The sequence below is a fragment of the Astatotilapia calliptera genome, unplaced genomic scaffold (genome assembly GCF_900246225.1).
Source record: "Astatotilapia calliptera unplaced genomic scaffold, fAstCal1.2 U_scaffold_1, whole genome shotgun sequence".
Taxonomy (NCBI): Eukaryota; Metazoa; Chordata; class Actinopteri; order Cichliformes; family Cichlidae; genus Astatotilapia; species Astatotilapia calliptera.
The window spans coordinates 1539037-1560050 of NW_020535618.1; the positions used below are offsets into that span (position 1 = coordinate 1539037).

General features: G+C 42.2%; 1 protein-coding gene across 1 annotated transcript in view; it reads left to right on the forward strand.

The window, feature by feature from the left end:
• tec (tec protein tyrosine kinase) overlaps positions 1-21014 on the forward strand; it is a 29052-nt gene that overhangs the window by 2897 nt on the left and 5141 nt on the right. Inside the window, exons 2-11 of the mRNA XM_026160399.1 lie at positions 378-581; positions 3523-3627; positions 5845-5926; positions 8509-8637; positions 11711-11763; positions 11901-12100; positions 12195-12260; positions 13754-13808; positions 17214-17293; positions 17383-17516. Of these exons, the coding sequence (XP_026016184.1) occupies positions 444-581; positions 3523-3627; positions 5845-5926; positions 8509-8637; positions 11711-11763; positions 11901-12100; positions 12195-12260; positions 13754-13808; positions 17214-17293; positions 17383-17516 (1042 nt within the window). The 5' untranslated portion in view covers positions 378-443. The remainder of the gene's footprint in view (positions 1-377; positions 582-3522; positions 3628-5844; positions 5927-8508; positions 8638-11710; positions 11764-11900; positions 12101-12194; positions 12261-13753; positions 13809-17213; positions 17294-17382; positions 17517-21014) is intronic.

Sequence of the window (21014 nt, forward strand, 5' to 3'; positions counted from 1 at the left end):
GTATAGATGGCTGCACTTCCTCAGAGTACGGGTGGATGTAATGACCAAAAATAAATTCCTGCTAAATAAGGCTTCCACAGAAAGTGCAATAAAACCCCTCAGAGCTGCTCGCTGTGTCCAGCTTCCCAAAAAGCTCCGTACCACCAGAAATGTAGGAGACAGCATTTATTAAAGATAAAGTTCTACTGTGGTAGAAGAACAATGTGGTCACAGACAAAGGAGGACTTCCTGTTTGTGGCCATATTGATGATACAGACCTGGTTCTAATTTGTTTCATCTCAGGAAATGTATTAACTTTTTTGGAACAACAAATCTAAAGGTGTGTTTATCTGGAAGGAGGAATGAGTTATATCTGAGAATTTGGTCATCTCTCTTAGATCAGTTCCATACCTTTGCGGTCTGACGTCTTCCACCAATGGGCTGAGGCCGTCGGCGGGGCCAGGATGAGTGCGGACCTGCTGCTGGAGGAGCTGCTAATCAAGCGTTCGCAGCAGAAGAAGAGGACGTCGCCGCTGAACTACAAGGAGAGGCTGTTCGTCCTCACCAAGAGCCGGCTGACATATTACGATGGAAGAGCTGAGGTCGCTTTCAGTTTCTGTTCATTTGTTGTATTTTTACATTTTATACAGGAGGAACAATGCGGTTTTCGTCCTGGTCGCAGAACACTGGACCAGCTCTTTATCCTCTCCAGGATACTTGAGGGTGCATGGGAGTTTGCCCAACCAGTCTACATGTGTTTTGTGGACTTGGAGAAGGCATTCGACCGTGTCCCTCGGGGTGTCCTGTGGGAGGTGTTGCGGGAATATGGGGTGTCTGGCCCATTGCTACGGGCCATTCGATCCCTATACAACCATTGCAAGAGCTTGGTTCGCATTGCCGGCAATAAGTCGGACTCGTTCCCGGTGGGTGATGGGCTCCGCCAGGGCTGCCCTTTGTCTCCAGTTCTGTTCATAATTTTTATGGACAGGATTTCTAGGCGCAGCCAAGTGGCGGAGGGCTTTTGCTTTGGTGGCCTCAGAATCTCATCTCTGATTTTTGCAGATGATGTGGTTCTGTTGGCTTCATCGGGTGAGGGCCTCCAGCTCGCACTGGAACGGTTTGCAGCCGAGTGTGAAGCAGCAGGAATGAGGATCAGCACCTCCAAATCTGAGGCCATGGTTCTCAGCCGGAAAAGGGTGGAGTGCCCACTCCGGGTCGGGGATGAGTTCCTGCCCCAAGTGGAGGAGTTCAAGTATCTCGGGGTCTTGTTCGCGAGTGATGGGAGAAGGGAGCCGGAGATCGACAGACGGATTGGGGCTGCAGCTGCAGTAATGCGGACGCTGCACTGGTCCGTCGTGGTGAAGAGGGAGCTGAGTGTAAAAGCGAAGCTCTCAATTTACCGGTCAATTTACGTCCCTACCCTCACCTATGGCCACGAGCTGTGAGTAGTGACCGAAAGAACGAGATCGCGGATACAAGCGGCAGAAATGAGCTTCCTCCGAAGGGTGGCTGGCCTCTCCCTTAGAGATAGGGTGAGAAGTTCGGCCATCCGGGAGGGGCTCAGAGTAGAGCAGCTGCTGCTCCACATCGAAAGGAGCCAACTGAGGTGGTTCGGGCATCTGACAAGGATGCCCCCTGGGCGCCTCCTGGGTGAGGTGTTCCAGGCATGTCCCACCGGGAGGAGGCCCCGGGGCAGACCCAGGACACGCTGGAGAGATTATATCTCTCGGCTGGCCTGGGAACGCCTTGGTATTCCCCCGGATAAGCTGGAGGAGGTGGCTGGGGAGAGTGAGGTCTGGGCCTCTTTGCTTAGGCTGCTGCCCCCGCGACCCGGCCCCGGATAAAGCGGATGAAGATGGATGGATGGATGTTGTATTTTTATTTTTAGCTCCTTTAGTACTGATGAGATTATGTGATGGTGAAGCGTTCATCTTCCACTCCTACAGTACTGGTTAGACTTTAGTGAAACAACATTGATTTGTACATGATGTGACTGTAAGTCTCCCTGACATCTCAGTGGATTTTAGGGATTTTAGTTCTCAGACATTATAACAACCTGTGAATTGTGATGGATCATGAGGAAGACAAGCACTGACAATCTGATCATTTTTGCTTTTTCTTAAAGCCGACTTATTCTGCTCATGTCCAGCTCTGTAACTTTATTCTTGAACTTTATTGGAGTAATTTTGCATGATTAAAATACAAAAACAACTCTTATTTATTTTTTTACAGTCTCTCCTACCTCCAACCTGATTTAACCCCCTTCAGTTAAGGCCACCCTTACTTTAACAGAGCTTCTTCTGACTGGCTGCCTCTCATAGAAATAAACGATTGTGGGTTTTAATGACCATATTAGGGATATCCCCTCTCTATGACATCATACAGATCCAAAACCAAAATTGGGGGAAAAAAAGGACAGAAAAGGAGAGCTCACAACAGTCAACAACGTGAGTTTTGGCTCACATACATGTAGTGACTTCATTTTGAAACTTTGGCCATGTTTTATAGGAACAAGACACAAATAACAGACAATAAGGAGAAGCACTGGTTCAGAGTTCATGCTTACCTGGTTCTATACTATAATCCTATAGCATAGTCTGGGAATTAGATGTTTGAACTTGCCAGTGAAACATGTTTAGTATCCAGTCAGCTTACTTGAAGATGAAAACTGGAAACAGCAAGCTGGGCTCCTGTTCAGCAGTTATTTTAGAGACATTATTAAAGAGAGAGACGCGGTTTTCAAAGAATGCTGAAGTGAAAGCTTTCGGAGAATTCAACAACAGCAGAGATGATGCAGAAGTCTAACTTCCAGGGAAGAAAAGCATCTTTTCTTATACCAAGTTTTTTTGGCATTTGGTCATTTTATACCAGTTTTTCATGCATGATACTTTGGATCAAAATATTGCCTTTTAAAAAATGACTTTTCTTCTCTTTTTGGTACATATTGTAATTTTGCTTTTGTGGTACCTTTTTTTTCTCCTGACTTTTAACCTTTGTAATGGTGATTTTTAACCTTTTGTTTAAGTAAATAGCAGCTACATGTGGGTGTTTCATCAAAAAACATTAAAGTCATTTGAGTCAGCAGTAGCTCTGTAATGTTACACTGAGCCAGAATAGTCATTTATCTCTTTTTATATTAAGTTAAGCTAATGGTTCTGGTTCATTTGTACTGCACAGGTGTGAAAGTGTCATCAATCTACATTGTTTTAATATGATTTATGCCCTTCAACTGTGAAACTGAAAATGTCTGTTTAAACATCTCGTTGGTTCAGGTAGCAACACCCTGTTTTAAGCTGAGTGTTCACTTTCAGTTTTTCCAGGAATGCCCACACAGCTGCATACAGGGCTCTTATCCCAGTTTAAATCAAAAATTCTGCTGAAGGAAATGAGTTACATGTCAAATTAGTTCAACAATCATTTGAATACTGCTAATGTGCAAATATGCTATGTCAGCACAAAATGTCAAAGTGTCTAAGACTGCAAGTTGGATAATATTACAAAGACAGCAAACATTAAAAAATGACATGATGTTTGCATCAACAGAAGAAGTTCAAGAGGGGCTCCATCGAAGTGAGTCGCATCAGATGTGTGGAGATTGTCAAGAATGGAGGAGGGGTCATCCCCTGCCAGAACAAATACCCCTTTCAGGTACAAACACACTACCACACTCTCACCTGCAACCAGAGAGACCTCTTTCTTTATATGCATACTGTCGAGTTAATGAGTAGTAATGCAAATACAGGGAGTGCAGAATTATTAGGCAAATGAGTATTTTGTCCACATCATCCTCTTCATGCATGTTGTCTTACTCCAAGCTGTATAGGCTCGAAAGCCTACTACCAATTAAGCACATTAGGTGATGTGCATCTCTGTAATGAGAAGGGGTGTGGTCTAATGACATCAACACCCTATATCAGGTGTGCATAATTATTAGGCAACGTCCTTTCCTTTGGCAAAATGGGTCAAAAGAAGGACTGGACAGGCTCAGAAAAGTCAAAAATAGTGAGATATCTTGCAGAGGGATGCAGCAGTCTCAAAATTGCAAAGCTTCTGAAGCGTGATCATCGAACAATCAAGCGTTTCATTCAAAATAGTCAACAGGGTCGCAAGAAGCGTGTGGAAAAACCAAGGCGCAAAATAACTGCCCATGAACTGAGAAAAGTCAAGCGTGCAGCTGCCAAGATGCCACTTGCCACCAGTTTGGCCATATTTCAGAGCTGCAACATCACTGGAGTGCCCAAAAGCACAAGGTGTGCAATACTCAGAAACATGGCCAAGGTAAGAAAGGCTGAAAGACGACCACCACTGAACAAGACACACAAGCTGAAACGTCAAGACTGGGCCAAGAAATATCTCAAGACTGGTTTTTCTAAGGTTTTATGGACCGATGAAATGAGAGTGAGTCTTGATGGGCCAGATGGATGGGCCCTTGGCTGGATTGGTAAAGGCAGAGAGCTCCAGTCCGACTCAGACACCAGCAAGGTGGAGGTGGAGTACTGGTTTGGGCTGGTATCATCAAAGATGAGCTTGTGGGGCCTTTTCAGGTTGAGGATGGAGTCAAGCTCAACTCCCAGTCCTACTGCCAGTTTCTGGAAGACACCTTCTTCAAGCAGTGGTACAGGAAGAAGTCTGCATCCTTCAAGAAAAACATGATTTTCATGCAGGACAATGCTCCATCACACGCGTCCAAGTACTCCACAGCGTGGCTGGCAAGAAAGGGTATAAAAGAAGAAAAACTAATGACATGGCCACCTTGTTCACCTGATCTGGACCCCATTGAGAACCTGTGGTCCATCATCAAATGTGAGATTTACAAGGTGGGAAAACAGTACACCTCTCTGAACAGTGTCTGGGAGGCTGTGGTTGCTGCTGCACGCAATGTTGATGGTGAACAGATCAAAACACTGACAGAATCCATGGATGGCAGGCTTTTGAGTGTCCTTGCAAAGAAAGGTGGCTATATTGGTCGCTGATTTGTTTTGGTTTTGTTTTTGAATGTCAGAAATGTATATTTGTGAATGTGGAGATGTTATATTGGTTTCGCTGGTAAAAATAAATAATTGAAATGGGTATATATTTGTTTTTTGTTAAGTTGCCTAATAATTATGCACAGTAATAGTCACCTGCACACACAGATATCCCCCTAAAATAGCTAAAACTAAAAACTACTTCCAAAAACATTCAGCTTTGATATTAATGAGTTTTTTGGGTTCATTGAGAACATGGTTGTTGTTCAATAATAAAATTATTCCTCAAAAATACAACTTGCCTAATAATTCTGCACTCCCTGTAGACACAAATGCAGTACCATTCTTGAGTTGATCAATAGTGGGTCAACGTCCCTTTTATGGGACAACTCGGCCTTTCCACCATTTGGTTTGAGAACTGAAGAAGCTTCTCAGATGAGAGGTGAAACGTCTTCAAGAAACTTAAAGAAGTCCAGTCACTTTCTTGCTAAGCCCCTTATACAAATTAAAATATTACATCGTTTTGGACCTCTGACCTGTTCTTGAAGGCAGAATAAGCTCAAACTTGCTTAAATGCTTAAATTTTACTCTGTTTGTATCAGGAACATTTAGGAAATGAAACTGGTATATCTGGTTTATGGGGATTTTAAATATCACATTATAGTTTACATCCAATTATTATGCCAAATTTAACCTGTAACCACACTTTTACATTTCACATCTGCCTTTTTTTCAAGTTGAGTCTAAAGTGTATTATTCTTGTTGCATTATGAACCTCCTAAGTATGTTTAGGCTTTCAGACTGCTTCTTGTTTTGTTGTAAGATTAAACTATGCCTATGCAGCTTTGAAATCTACATAAAACTGTGTTAGCAGACAGATCTGTGTGTTTGTGTCCAGGTGGTGTATGATACCAACACCCTCTATGTATTTGCTCCAAGTCATGAAAGCAGAAGTCGATGGGTCCAGAGCCTCAAAGAAGGTCAGTCCCTGTTTTGTTCTGTGAAAAACTAGCAAATGCACATATATACAGGGGTAGGGTATGAAAGCTCACACTGGGAGTTTAGACATCTGAAGTACTGCAGAGATGTTTTTTCACACTTTGAACCACAAAGCACAAACTGGTTTTCACACATGCAAATACCTTCCAGCACCCCTGCACTGTTTCCATTGTTCTTGTTGTTCCTGTCATGAGAAATTTAGCATTTATTTTACTCAACAGAAGCGCTGTGTACTGCTTAGTAATTTGACCTGATTTCTCAAACCTCAGAAGTGCAATGGTTAGTTCACTTTTCTGTCTTATAGTTTGAACTGTGTATCATTACTGATGTTCTTCTAGAGGTCACAATGGTCTTTTTATTTTGTTGATCTTTTTATTCTAAATAATTTAATTCTCTTTATTTAAACAATGCAAGTATCAGTCATTAGGACTATAAATGGGTGCATCTCAAAGTCTTTCATAGGAAATAGATATCAATGAGTATAAATACAAACAGTATCATTATAGGTTAGGTGGCTGGTTGCAGTATAGATCAAAAACACGGGGATACTCTACATATTCCAGCTTCAACTGTGAATGACAACCCTGATGATCCTCTAATCGCCTGAGCCAAGGTGTGAAACTGGGCGTGGGTCCCAATCAGCCAGAGTTTCGGGTGAGTTCATTGTGAAACCTGGCCCCACCTTATCATGCGAATTCCTGAGGTCAGATGGCCCAGGATGTGAGTGGGCGTTAAGGCGTCTGGGAAGGGATCTCAAAACTGGATTATAGATGGCAGACACCAACTCTCTGCCATCTATAATCCAGTCCAGGGGGTCCTGGATTATAGTCCAGGGGGTCCTGGATTATAGTCCTGGACCCCCTGATGATTAGAGGATCATCAGGGGGTCCTTTTGTCCCTCTGTGGTGGGATACTCCCACTAGGTTTATATCTGGGACTCTGCACCATTTGACCTTAGAACTGAAGAAGCTTCTCGGATGAGAGGTGAAACGTCTTCAAGCAACTTAAAGAAGTCCAGACGCTTTTCTTTGCAATGCAAGCTCCTTTGACTACGATGACCTGGATGACTGAGAACCTTCACAGACAACCCTCCTGTTGTGTTCACCCCCACCCTTACTTTAGAGCTCCGGTCACAATTGGCCAGTCTGTTTTAACAGCTCTTAAATTAACATAAGAAACATTTTTCACCACCAAATTCAGTTCAGTGGGTGGGTCAATGGGTCGTAAAGTGGGTCTTTCATTTTGCTTTATTCAGTTTGAAATTGAAATCGCTCAAACTTTCTTTAATTTGAGCATCTTCATGAACAAGTTGGATGAAATCTTTAATAATTACACGTTTTTAAATGTAGCCTCACTTTCGCATGGACTGGAAGCAAGTGGACAGTCGATAAAAAATTGTGTCATGGACTGGTGTTACTTTTCTTTCATTATTTATACTGAAATTATGGAAAAGGTAAAGGTCTGGAGTTGATTCAAAAAGATGTTTTTACATTTGAAAGCCACAGTCCAAATGAAACAGACAATCCTAAAGCTGCCAAAATAAATTAATCAGAGATCGGTAACCTTAGAAATGACCACATCAACATCAATCTGGTGCATATTGAGAATTTAAAAAAAAAAAAGATAACATAAAAACACCCAGACGGTCACACGAGACTACACTGGTAGAGGATCACAGGATCCTTAGCATGATAAAGACAAACTCTTAAGAACATTCAACCTAATAAAGAGCACCCTCCAAGTGGTAGATATTTTATTTTCCAGAGAAAACTTGGTAAGAGAAAATACTGAATGCAAGATTTATGAACCATGAATCATCCTTAAGAACGGAAATGCCAAATTAAAGTAGTAAAAAAAAATCTGGACCAGCCAAACCTGGACAGAATTGCTTTTTTTGAGCAGGTGACATTAAAATGAACTCGTACCAGAAATATGGGGGGAAAAAAAGTAAGAACAGGGCTTGGAATGATTTATGATCTGGAGTATACAACAGCACCTGAAAACATGTGGCTTACAGTGGCAATAGGTCACTTGCATTTAGTAACGATGTGGGGAAGGAGCTAGATGAAGGGATTCAGTCAACTGCTGCAAAGTTGACTTCATGCCGCTTGGAAGCACAGATAGACAACAACCCAAAACCTCCAGTTAAAGAAAACCAAATGTTTTTAAGGTAAAGGAGTGGAATATTCTGCACTGACTGAGGCAGGAAGGCCCACAAACGAACAACTGAAAACAGCTGCATTAAACGTCTGGCAAGGGATGACAAAAGAGGAAACCCATCCTTTTGTGACAGTCATGAGTTCCTCACTTCAAGCTGTCACTACAACTGTAGCTGCAGTTTAAACATTTCACAAAGTGCTTTTGTTCATCTCTAAATTAAAGCTAAAGTTCTGTACTTCAGCTGCAGCTTTAGTGATGGCGGATGCAGTTTATCAACCTAACTTTATATACAGCTTATCAAGGAAAACCAGTCTCAGATAATCTAGACATAAAAATTCAAAGAGAAGCAGCAGGAAAGACCTGGTTTTGTTGAACTTTTGTGTGTTTGTGTGTGTGTATCCAGAGATCAAAGACAATGCAGAGGTCTTGGTGAAGTTTCACCCTCAGTTCTGGCAGGATGGGTTGTGGCTCTGCTGCCGCCAGGCAGAAAAACAAGCACTGGGGTGCGAGCAGTACAACCCGTTAGAAGACAGTAAGTGCCTGACGCTCATGTTTGCTTTCTGTGCTCCATCTAGACTTCCTGTCTCTTGACTTTGTTATTAACTTTATGGTTAATAACAACCTGTGGAAAAATAATTATCCTTCAAATGGAGCTTGTAACGAAGGCGGGCTGTCCAGAATGTCTACAAAGAAGCTGCAAAGCACACACTGCTTCAACCAGCCCCCCTCCAATGAAAATGATGCCTTTTATCCATGTTTAACAGTCACGATTTCATAAAGAACAAACCAGTCTCATAAACCTGTGGGGTGACACTTTGACCCAGATCTGAAGCAAGGTTTAGCTTACATTAGCCACACATCTTAGCTGTTTGCTAAGCTGATGTCCTTGCGCTGCACTCATTTTATGTCAGCTCAGTGTGAGCTAGCACCAACCACATCACATCAGTTGCATAATACTGGAAACTAACTAACTCCAAAATTCTACCTCAGTGTGTTAACATTAAATGCTACAGACCTTTATAGTGTCTTTTTGGCTCACAGTTTTGGCCCCCGAGCTTCACATAGAATCCACAAAATGTGTGTAAATACCAGTTTTCATATTTGCTGAATAATTTGTGTATTAAAAATTCATTCTGTGCATTGTATGCTGGAATAGAATAAAACAGAAAGCCTTTTTTTGACATTGTATTTATGATACAATGAGCTTTCATGTCCCAGAGTAACAGTTGCATGTTACATTTTTAGATCATGATATCAGCTACACCACAAAGCCACGTGCACATAATGTGAACGAGGTAGCTGTGCTATAAAGTGTCCGAGTCCACATTGAATGCGCAAATCATTATTGTCATGTGACATAAAAATAAATAAATACGCTATTGCCAAACGTAATTGCTCATCTGCCTTGAGTAACATTATTGATCCAAAGGGTTCAATATGATGTCAGCCCACCCTTTGCAGCTATAAGAGCTTCCACATCATCCACACATAACTCATCCATGTCTTTATGGAGCTTGCTTTGTGCACTGGTGCACAGTCATATTTGAACAGGAGGGTGCCACAAACAAACTGTTCCCACACAGGTAGGAGCATGAAGTAAACGTCTGTGAAATGGGACGGTCTAGCCTTCAGATTAGCGTCACCGCTGTCTTGGTGGAGTTTAATAAACTCAGCCGTCTGCTCCTTGCTATCTAAAATATAACAGGACACTGGCGTAAATTCTCGACCGCCTCACACTTCTGTTTCATCAGTTTCCTGTTTCTGTTTTCACATTCAGCTATCTAATCTAATCTAATAACTTTTATCTCAGCCAAACCGATTTAGTCCTGAACAAATAAAACACTGAAAAAAACCAAACTAGGTTGTCTAAGTGACTTATATATTGCGTTTAACCTGAGTAGCGAAAGACCGTGGTGATCTGAAAATGATGTGTGCCGTTCTCTGCGGCTCTAGTGACCCTCGAGCTCCCGGCGAGCTCTCGAGCTAGTGAATAACAGACGTCTCTGAAAACGTCGGAGGACTTTTGCAATTATATGATATCTTAATTAGCCAAGCAGATATTTGAAGTTTACACAGCTACATTCTCACCTGAAAATTTGCTAAAAGTCATAAGAGTAGAAAGAGTAATAAGAGTAATATTAAAACTTAATAGTGGCAGTTTTATTAAAACTTAAAACTGGAATTGGCTGGGCCATGCTCTGAATTCTGGGATATGGTGGGCCACAAAGGATACACCTGACCCATCCTTCAAATTTGGGGAAAAGGAGGACGCATTTGTTGGCTGCATTTGGAGGAGTCTACAAATTTGGACAGCCTTCATTGTGTCGCTGTGACGTAATCGGTCTACAAATGCGGCCTCAGGAGGATGCAGCCCATGAATTTGGACACCCCCAAAGTTTGGAGGTCAGCAGTGACTGACTCTGCAGAAAGTTGGCGACCTCTGTGTTCTGTCGTCTCCGATCGCTTCCACTTTGTGATAATACCACTAACAGCTGACTGTGGAATATTTAGTAGCGAGAAAATGTTATTACTGGACCCCTGAGAGCGACCCATTATTTCACAAATGTTTGTAACAGCAGCCTGCATGTCTATGTGCCTAGGAGACTACAATAATTTTGGCAATATATAAAAAAATAAACATAAAAACATATAGTGAGAATGTAATTCCAACAGTGTTTGAATGCAGCACACCTGCTTTTTGTAAGAGAGTGGTAATGGCCTTATAGAAGAAACCGTTCATGGTCTATTAGTCCTAGTTCTCAGTGTCTGAGCCAGTGACATGAGGACAGATGTTACAGGTCCCTGGTGGCCAGAGTGGCCGCAGTCTCAGGCAATGTTTTGGCCTCTGGCGAGGTAACAATATCTAGGAGAGAGAAGGATGACAGCCAATAATTTTGTGGCCTGTGCTAATGACCATTTGTAGCCTTTTTACACTCTTCGACAGCTGCTGGGCAACCAGCTTACCACACTGTGAGTCAGTATGTTAAAATACTCCCTCGTGGAGCGGTAAGAGGCCACCGGCAGCTGAGTTGTACTTGAATAGCATTTAAGTGCCCCAGATAAAGCCTAATAGTTTTGTATAGTCACACACACAGTTGAAGCTACAGTGCTTCAATAAACCAACTATTTCTTTAAATGTAAACCTTTGAGTTTGCAAAGTGATTCCAGTCATCAGTGAAATGTAGCGATAACTACATTAATACACTTTGGTAGAGTACCTCAAACTCATTCGCACAGTAAGTAGAATACATTTGTAAAAGTCGGTGAACCTTTCACAGTAAAGGTTTTCAGATAAAACTGAGTTGCTCCGTTGTCATGGTTATTTTATTACATTTTGAAACCCTTGATTCACCAAGTGAGAAGACAAAAACAGGAAATTGCATTTATAGCTTAAAAGCTGAGGCGTTGACTAGTGCACTACGCCGCAGTGATGTGGCTGATCAACAGCTGTTGATCAGCCACATCACTGGTGACCAGAAGCAGAAGGGTCAAGAGGTCAGTGTGAACTGAAAGCAGAGATGATGGTGAAGATGAAACTGAATGCGAAAATGTAAAAACTTCATGCTTGACTCGCTGTTTCTGTTCCTTTTTTTTTTTTTTTTTAGTTTCCAGAAAACCTCTACCCCCGATTCCTGGAGAGAAGTGTAAAAAAGAGAGGGTAACCACACGTACACACACACGTGCACACACACACACACACACATGTGCACACGCACACACGTACACACACGTACTACCAATATATCAGTATAAGCCAGGAGCTGCAAGCCTGTAGTCACTCCTACTCCTCCTCAGCGTCGGACTCCTCCTCCTGCCCCCCCGACCCCCGAAGATGATGAGGAAGACGATGAGGAGGCTGAGGAAGAGGAGGTGGTCGTGGCTATGTATGACTTCCCCGGCATGGAGCCTCATGATCTGAGTCTGGTGAAAGGGGAAGAGTATGTCATCGTGGATAAGTGTGACGTCAACTGGTACAGGGCACGCAACAAGTATAAGTGAGTTCACGCTGTATTTCTGTGTTTTACCACCTAGTTTCTCATGTCTTTGTGTGTTGTGGTGATGTGGTAGTTTGTTTGTGTTTTTTCACAGTGAGGAAGGATACATTCCAAGTAACTATGTAACTGAGAAAAAATCCGGAAACTTGGTCCAATATGTGTGAGTGTGTTAATCATTTCCCAGTTACAGTTTGAGTTTAATGGCTGGCTGAATCCTAATGTCTGGACCTTGTTAATACAGGGTTTTTGAAATTTGGCATTTACTGAGTCTACACAAGCACACTTTCTATGGACTGAAAGCATGGCCAACCACCAAGCAGTTAAACACATGTTGGGAAAAGTAGTCTTGGGCAACGCCACATTTGAATTGAGTTTGATATGTGGTTATTTGCTTAAGTTAACTGTGTTTACTTAATTACATCTTACAGGTTATACAGGTTTCCAAAGTTAAAGTGTAGATTTCTGATCAAAGCTGTGATAGTTATATATTTAATAGTTAGACCTTTATGATAAAACCAGCATCTGTATGAGTAGAGGTCACACACTTGCATTGTGTTGTATTATTGTCCTATAGACAACTTCTTAAATCTTACAATTTGATCTACAAAATTAACCCTTTAAAGCCGAACGGAGCAGCACGCTCCGTTTTGCGTAACAGTTTTTAAATTTTTTACCTTCAGGGCCTTATAAGCCTATACTGGTGTTTTTCAAATTCATGTTAGACTTTATGCTTTTCTGTGTCGTTTCTGGGATGCTTAGAACTCATATTGCACTGCTGGAAATAGTTTATTTTGATGCACATGCTGGGTTTTTTTTGTTTTTTTTTTGCAAATTTGCATCATAATATTTATTTTCGTTTTTCCTGCAGTATATACAAATTGGTGTATCTCAAAAATAAAATTATAAAGACACTCAAAATAAATTTCCTGTTGTTTGAAACAATTTTGTGCAACTTTTTTGTATTTACAGTTTTGAGGGATAAACCTCTTAAATTTCTCTAACTAGAAATATATGTATAAAAAACAGAAAAACAAAAACAATTTTCAATTGTTTTGCAGTTTTTTGCAATTTTTTGCAATTTATGTAATTACTATGCACTTAATGCATACACATTATTAAAATTTTGGCTACAATGGTTGTATTGATGTATAGCAACTTGAAATGCTCCCAAAAATGGCACTACAGCATGTAAAAATGTAAAGATAAGCTCTGGCGAACTTGGTTCTATGGTAAGTTAGGTCTATGGTAGGTCCCAGGGTTAATTAAAATTAAACGAATCTTGAACATTTATTAACGAAAAATGCTAAAAACACTATAAATGAAGTGAAACTAAACCAAAATTGAAACTCTCATGGTTGACTTTCAGCTTTCCTGAGACACCATCACAATGTCATTGGTGAAATAGCAAATCTAGGTTTTGCCACTGTAAGTTGATCAAAAACTGTAGAAGAGATATTTCGATCATTTGGAGGCTGATGTTGTACTCTTGAAGTAAATGTATTTGCAGTTGAATCGTAAAGTTCACTGTGAGTCATGCTATCTTCCAGTAAACGCTTATTTCACTCTTGATGTTTGGATTCAGCCAGCTGATAGTGCTTCACAAAGCAGGCAGAGCACTAGAGTCTCATGTTGTGTTTTCTTTGTTTGTTCCAGCTGGTACAATAAAAATGTCAACAGGAATAAAGCTGAGGAGCTGCTGAGGAAGGAGGTTAGGCTCTCTTTCCTTCCTTTGGTTCTTTGTCTTTATTCCCTCCCTGTTTATACGTACTTCTATGATTTAGAGACGGTGATATTAGTGATAGCATGTTGCTGAACGAAATCTGTTCTTAAGAAAACACAAATTTAGATATTTTCAGCCCTTCCAGTTTTCTGGATTCTTTGACTAAGGTGACTGAGATAACAGAAATTACTGTTGTGTGGATTAGAAAAGTCTTGAATTTTAAACTTGTGGAATCCGTCAACCTCTTAATAGCCGCCAGGCAAACTGTTTAATGTTAAAATGGGTTCTACTTAGCTATATGGTGTCCACAAACTAGAAAATGTTAGATTTCAGTCTAGTCTCATGCATTTTGGCCTTTCAGTTTTTCTTTTCAAAGTATTTACATTTAAGAGTTCCACACAGGTTAGCATTTTATTGTAAAAGAGGTGGATGTTAATCAAATATAAGGCCTAATCATAGATGGTTTGTCAGTGACATGTTCTGGTAACTGTTTTACTGGTGAAACTACAAAGTTTAGTCTGCAAAGTTTCAGGCATGTTTGCTCTTTGCTTTCTATGATGTCAGAAAGAAGGGATATCTCTAATATGGTAATTACAGGCACACTTTCACAGCTGAGCAGCTGGTGTGTTTAATGAACGGACCCAAAAGCAGACACGGGAGAACTGAACTGAAGTTAAACAAAAAGCGAGCCTTTATTGGGGCTGATACACAATAAACAGAAAAACAAGCCGAGATTAAACTTGGGCAAAACTAAACTAAACCTAAACTGGGAAAACTAAATAACTCTGACAAATTGTGAAGAGGCTGAGGAACTATGAATCAACTATGACAGCAATGATAACTATGACAAGAGGTATATGAACACACCACCGAACAGAGGCAGCAATATAACATAGCTAACATTAACCGTGCAGTGAATCCTGCTTGTGCCGTGATATTCAGGACTGCAAACCGAGCAGCATCACTGACTTTCAGTTTGTTGTGTTTGTGGATATATGACTGACTGAATATAAAACGTAAAGGCTTTAAAACCAAGTTAACGCTGCAAGTACAAACATCACTAATGTCACATAACTTTGCCGACATGTGGCCAACAGTAATGTTTTAATGTTCTTCTTTATTAAACATTCATACGGAGCCCCGCAGGGGACATGGGAGAAAAAAAAATTAAGACGGACTTTTGCGAGATCTCGCAAAACTAACCCCATTTCAGCCATCTGCCGTTTTTTTCCAAAGAAAATATCCACACCCACCACCGCGCTATGAATTGTGGGATATATGGGACCACAAAGTCTACACCGGACTCACCCCTCAAATTGGAGAACACTTCGAATTGGGACAGCCGTCATCGTGTCGCTGTGGCGTAATCGGTCTCCAAATGCGCACTACGGAGCGTGCGGTCGCTGGATTGGGACACAGCCAGAGACACCACAGGGGAAGTAAAACAAAACGCATAGAACGTGAAGACACTTGACTCTTCAAAAGGGGAAACAGAGATGTAGACATGACAACACAGGCTTGACAGCATGAAACATGCAGACAAGAAATACAGTGGGGCAAAAAAGTATTTAGTCAGCCACCGATTGTGCAAGTTCCCCCACCTAAAATGATGACAGAGGTCAGTAATTTGCACCAGAGGTACACTTCAACTGTGAGAGACAGAATGTGAAAAAAAAAATCCATGAATCCACATGGTAGGATTTGTAAAGAATTTATTCGTAAATCAGGGTGGAAAATAAGTATTTGGTCAATAACAAAAATACAACTCAATACTTTGTAACATAACCTTTGTTGGCAATAACAGAGGTCAAAAGTCTACTATAGGTCTTTACCAGGTTTGCACACACAGTAGCTGGTATTTTGGCCCATTCCTCCATGCAGATCTTCTCGAGAGCAGTGATGTTTTGGGGCTGTCGCCGAGCAACACGGACTTTCAACTCCCGCCACAGATTTTCTATGGGGTTGAGGTCTGGAGACTGGCTAGGCCACTCCAGGACTTTCAAATGCTTCTTACTGAGCCACTCCTTTGTTGCCCGGGCGGTGTGTTTTGGATCATTGTCATGTTGGAAGACCCAGCCTCGTTTCATCTTCAAAGTTCTCACTGATGGAAGGAGGTTTTGGCTCAAAATCTCACGATACATGGCCTCATTCATTCTGTCCTTAACACGAATCAGTTGTCCTGTCCCCTTGGCAGAAAAACAGCCCCATAGCATGATGTTTCCACCCCCATGCTTCACAGTAGGTATGGTGTTCTTGGGATGCAACTCAGTATTCTTCTTCCTCCAAACACGACGAGTTGAGTTTATACCAAAAAGTTCTACTTTGGTTTCATCTGACCACATGACATTCTCCCAATCCTCTGCTGTATCATCCATGTGCTCTCTGGCAAACTTCAGACGGGCCTGGACATGCACTGGCTTCAGCAGCGGAACACGTCTGGCACTGCGGGATTTGATTCCCTGCCGTTGTAGTGTGTTACTGATGGTGACCTTTGTTACTTTGGTCCCAGCTCTCTGCAGGTCATTCACCAGGTCCCCCGTGTGGTTCTGGGATCTTTGCTCACCGTTCTCATGATAATTTTGACCCCACGGGATGAGATCTTGCGTGGAGCCCCAGATCGAGGGAGATTATCAGTGGTCTTGTATGTCTTCCATTTTCTGATGATTGCTCCCACAGTTGATTTTTTCACACCAAGCTGCTTGCCTATTGTAGATTCACTCTTCCCAGTCTGGTGCAGGTCTACAATACTTTTCCTGGTGTCCTTCGAAAGCTCTTTGGTCTTGGCCATGGCGGAGTTTGGAGTCTGACTGTTTGAGGCTGTGGACAGGTGTCTTTTAAACAGATGATGAGTTCAAACAGGTGCCATTCATACAGGTAACGTGTGGGGGACAGAAAAGCTTCTTACAAAAGACGTTACAGGTCTGTGAGAGCCAGAGATTTTCCTTGTTTGAGGTGACCAAATACTTATTTTCCACCCTAATTTACGAATAAATTCTTTACAAATCCTACCATGTGATAAAACCTACTGTGAACAGCTGAACAGAAACCCACCTGCTCAGCTCTTCTATATACAAATCAGTAGAAGGTTGGCTTATAAGGGGCTGAGCTAAAATGAATTATATCAAACTAAGGTTGAATGGAGTGTTTTTTTTTTTTTTTATCTTTTAACAAGCCCTATGTAGCCGAGCCATCTGGGGTTAGTTAGTTTTTGCCTGTTTGGAAGGCTCAAATGGAAAATCCTGAAAGAGGAAAAACTGCAAGGTCAAAACTTTATTTTGTGGCTGAAACAACCCTAGCCCAAAATCTAGTCTGTTGGTGCCCTGGTGTATGTTGAGAGGTTAAACAAAAATCTTATTTAGTTTTCAGCCTTTGTCTCTGTGCCATGCCCTCCAGGATAAAGAAGGAGCCTTCATTATTAGAAACTCCAGCACCCCAGGAACCTACACTGTTTCGCTCTACACCAAGTCTTCAGGGTAATTCTGCACATGTGTGGTAGTTATAAGTTTTATGTAATAAAAGCTGGTACAACTTGATTTACACTGTGGTTATGTTGTATTTGTAGGGATGGAGGTGCAGCTATTAAACATTACCACATCAAGGAGACACAAACCCTACCAAAACACTTCTACCTGGCTGAGAAACATCTCTTCAGCTCCATCCCAGACCTGATCGAATACCACAAACATAATGCAGCAGGTAACCAACACACAATTTGTGTAGACTATTAAACAGTGACTTAAGCTAAATGCATTACGGTGCTTTTCTGACCCTCTGAGGCCTAAAACATCAATGGTGACAGTGACGTGCCCCAGACCCACCCCCTAACACTAACCCTGTGTTACAGAGATGGGACGAAGTACTGTTCTGGTAAAAATATAAATGATATTTTATGCATATCAGCTGATTATTTATTTTGATCCCTGCTTTTCAAAACTCAGGAGACTTACTTTGGTCGCCCTGTCCGCATTGGGTGGCAAATCCCCGCCAGCGTACTCGATCAGCTGCGGCTGGCCTCATCCCATGCAATGTCTAAGGCACGTAAATCATCAATGAAAGTCCTCCACCTTTTTGTATGGGCGTGGCCTGGTTTGCGTCTTCCATGGGGAGGGTTCCACGTGATGGCAATCTTGGGCAGTCTTTGCGGGAATTGACATAGAATGTGACCTCCAAAGTGCACTGTCCGCTAAGTCACAATGCCATGGAGGGGACGTGTTGCAGTCCGATGGTTGCTCTCCGACACACAACATCATTCATGGTCAGCATCTCTGTTGCTTGCAAGGATGCTGCCCAGGTAGGTGAATTGATTCACCTCCTCCAGCGGTTGCAGTGCTACCATAATGGGGTCCTGTGTTGTCATGTAACCAATCCTCATGGCCTTGGTCTTGTTCCCACTGACCCACAAGCCCACTTTGGCTCTTGCTCCAAGTTTGATGTCATGGTTTTCATGTTCTTCTGGATGTCAGCCATCAGCGATGTCATCCATGAAGCCGAGGTCCTTCAGACGTGTTGGTGGATGCCAAGGTATCCCAAAGCCATCCATGGCCATGGCAGTCCGCAAAACAAAGTTGATGTTGAGAAGGAAGAGTAGGGGAGAGAGAATGCACTGGTTCAGGGTCTCTTTGAAGTGTTCCAGAGGGCGTCTTCTTCCTGTTTGGTCAGCAGCAGGTTGACATTTTTTTCTTTGACAGGTACTCGCTGCCCACTCTTTGCACCAGTGAGTTCATGGACAATGTGATTGAGGGTCTTCATGTCAAACTCAGGAGAACAAAACCTCAGCAGGGAAAACATTGTTGGGTTTTTCTCTGTTGTAATCGCTGTAAATCAGCTGATTATACTTTGCACTTTTTCAGTGCAACATCTGCTGATGGCTTAGATGAGCCTTGTCCAAATGGCTATTTTCATGTAGTCAATGCTTTTCAAGCTAATTTAGTGAACTTACAATGTTTTTCCTGAATACTATCGTTATGTTTACTGCAGGAAGAAACTCTAAAACTTTGTAAGGAGTGACAGCGACGAGAGTGAGAGAAAGAGAGAAAGAGTTTTGAGACGTGAGAGATATGTGACTTTTAGCGTGTTTGGAGTCTAAAGTTAGTTTGTTGCGTTGTGTTGTGTAGTGTAATCGATAGTTTTGTTTTGTGTGTCAGAACAATAGTGCAACTGCTGAATATCACAGTTGCTGCCAAAACAGCCACCAAAGACAGATTGCAGTGTAAATGCTGTCTCCAGGTGGAAAACAGGAGGAGTGATACACCTCCTGCTGTCAGGCCTACAGGTATCAGACTTGTGATGTTCTTCTTTATCTTACAGTGGATAGAAATGATGTTTTGGACTTGCACAAATAATTTGAGTGCCATCTTATTTGATGCAGAACACATGATTGTTTTGTAAATACTGCATTTTTAGGTAAATAGCTGCATATAACCTTTGTTGTTTGCAAAACCTTCGTTTTTAAAATTTACAGTTTATATTTGCATTTCAAGTTATAAAAATCATTCAGTAAACATGTTTGTGTTTTTTACAGTGTAAAATATCACTTTTTTCTACTCAGATTTTAAGCCTTTAGTCTGATTTCAGATCAATTGTGTTAATACAATATGTCAAAATGAAAAAATAATTATAAATTCAGACATGTGAGGTTGTGCTGAAAAGAATGATACTAAAAAAGGAAAGGTAAATATTTTTTAAAGGTAAAATGTAGAAGTAAAACGTAGTCGAAAACGGCCAATTGTACCCTGGACCTGGTTAAACTTTTTTTTTTTTAAGTATCACAATAGTTACTTTTCTTAGTAATCAGTTACTTTTATAAAATTGGGACTCAGTTACATTTTGAAGAAGTAACTACTAACTATAACTTTTTTTTCTCCTTTTTTTTTTTTTTTTGCCTGTCCCGTTTGGCTCTTTTGCCATCAGAATTGTTGTCTAAAGGCAAAGAAAGATGCCCAACGGATTTACTTTACCAAACTGACCATCCCAGCCTTGCCGTAATGGTCCATTTGATTCACCTTTTATTGTTTATTTTATTTTCACTTGCTGAATACGGGACAGACTTGACTGGGGGAAAGAAGGGGAGAAAGAAAGAGGGAAAGAGAAACAGCTGAGAAGAGGGACGGGGGAGAAGGGCAAAAGACAAAACCAACAGAACGGGCAGAAAAAAAAAAGAAAAAAATGCATATATCGATCACCTGGATCACCTGCTGAGAAAGAAAAAAGAAAACAAGCAGAAGAGAACAAGAGTAATAGAATAAACAGCATCACAATGATATATGGGAATATGACAGTAAATACTAAATATTAAACATTATTGTGCAGCACATAAGATCAACAGAACACAGTGTGCTTTGAGGTAGGAGCCAAAAAGGGTGTAGTTTGTGGGTGTGATCACCCGTGTGTACACCTGTGAGCATGGACGCGCTTGTTTTTTTAAAAGGTTCCTTCATGTAATGATCTGCTAGAGGGTGTGGGGGGGGCCACAGCCCCGTCCTCCAGGGCATGAAGCAGGTATGGAGGAGATCAAAACTCCAGACATCCAGAGGCCCCCAGAACACAAGAAAACATGGAAGACCAACAGAGGGGCAGCCGCACCACTGTCCCAGAAAGAGCTGAGGAGAGTCCCAGATGAGGGCTCACTCAGCAGCCGCGGAGCAGAAGCCAGGGGGAGTTGCAGTGACGCGCCCGTGAGCTCCGCCGGCAGCCAGCCGTGCCTGAGTGACCGAGCCCCAGGCCGAGAGGCCGGGGGCACCCCACCTCCGAAGTGGCCCGAGCGAGCCCCAGGCTCCAGGCCCCGATAAGCGGCCGCCAAGGAGTGAGCCGGTGTGTAACTGGACGCCCATCCCCGGACACAAAGAACCACCAACGCACCGATGTCTGAGGGAGTCCGCCACTGGCAGGGAAGTGGTGGTAGGGAGAGATAGGTCTCCAAACCTTGGAGGGCCTGAGGTGTCTCCAGAGAGGTGGCGCCTGACATCCAACCTGACATATAGACACAGAAATACAGGCACACACAGACACAAACATCCATTCCCACCCTCATGCTCTCATATGCACTCACTCCACACTCAACCAACGTGGAGACAGACATAAAGAGACGCTGTACACACGATCACACTCCCCAAGCGTACTCTACGAACCGGGTCTAGGTACCCTTGCCCCTGGAGGGGGGAACTGCACCCAGACCCAGGTGGTGTTACCCTTTTC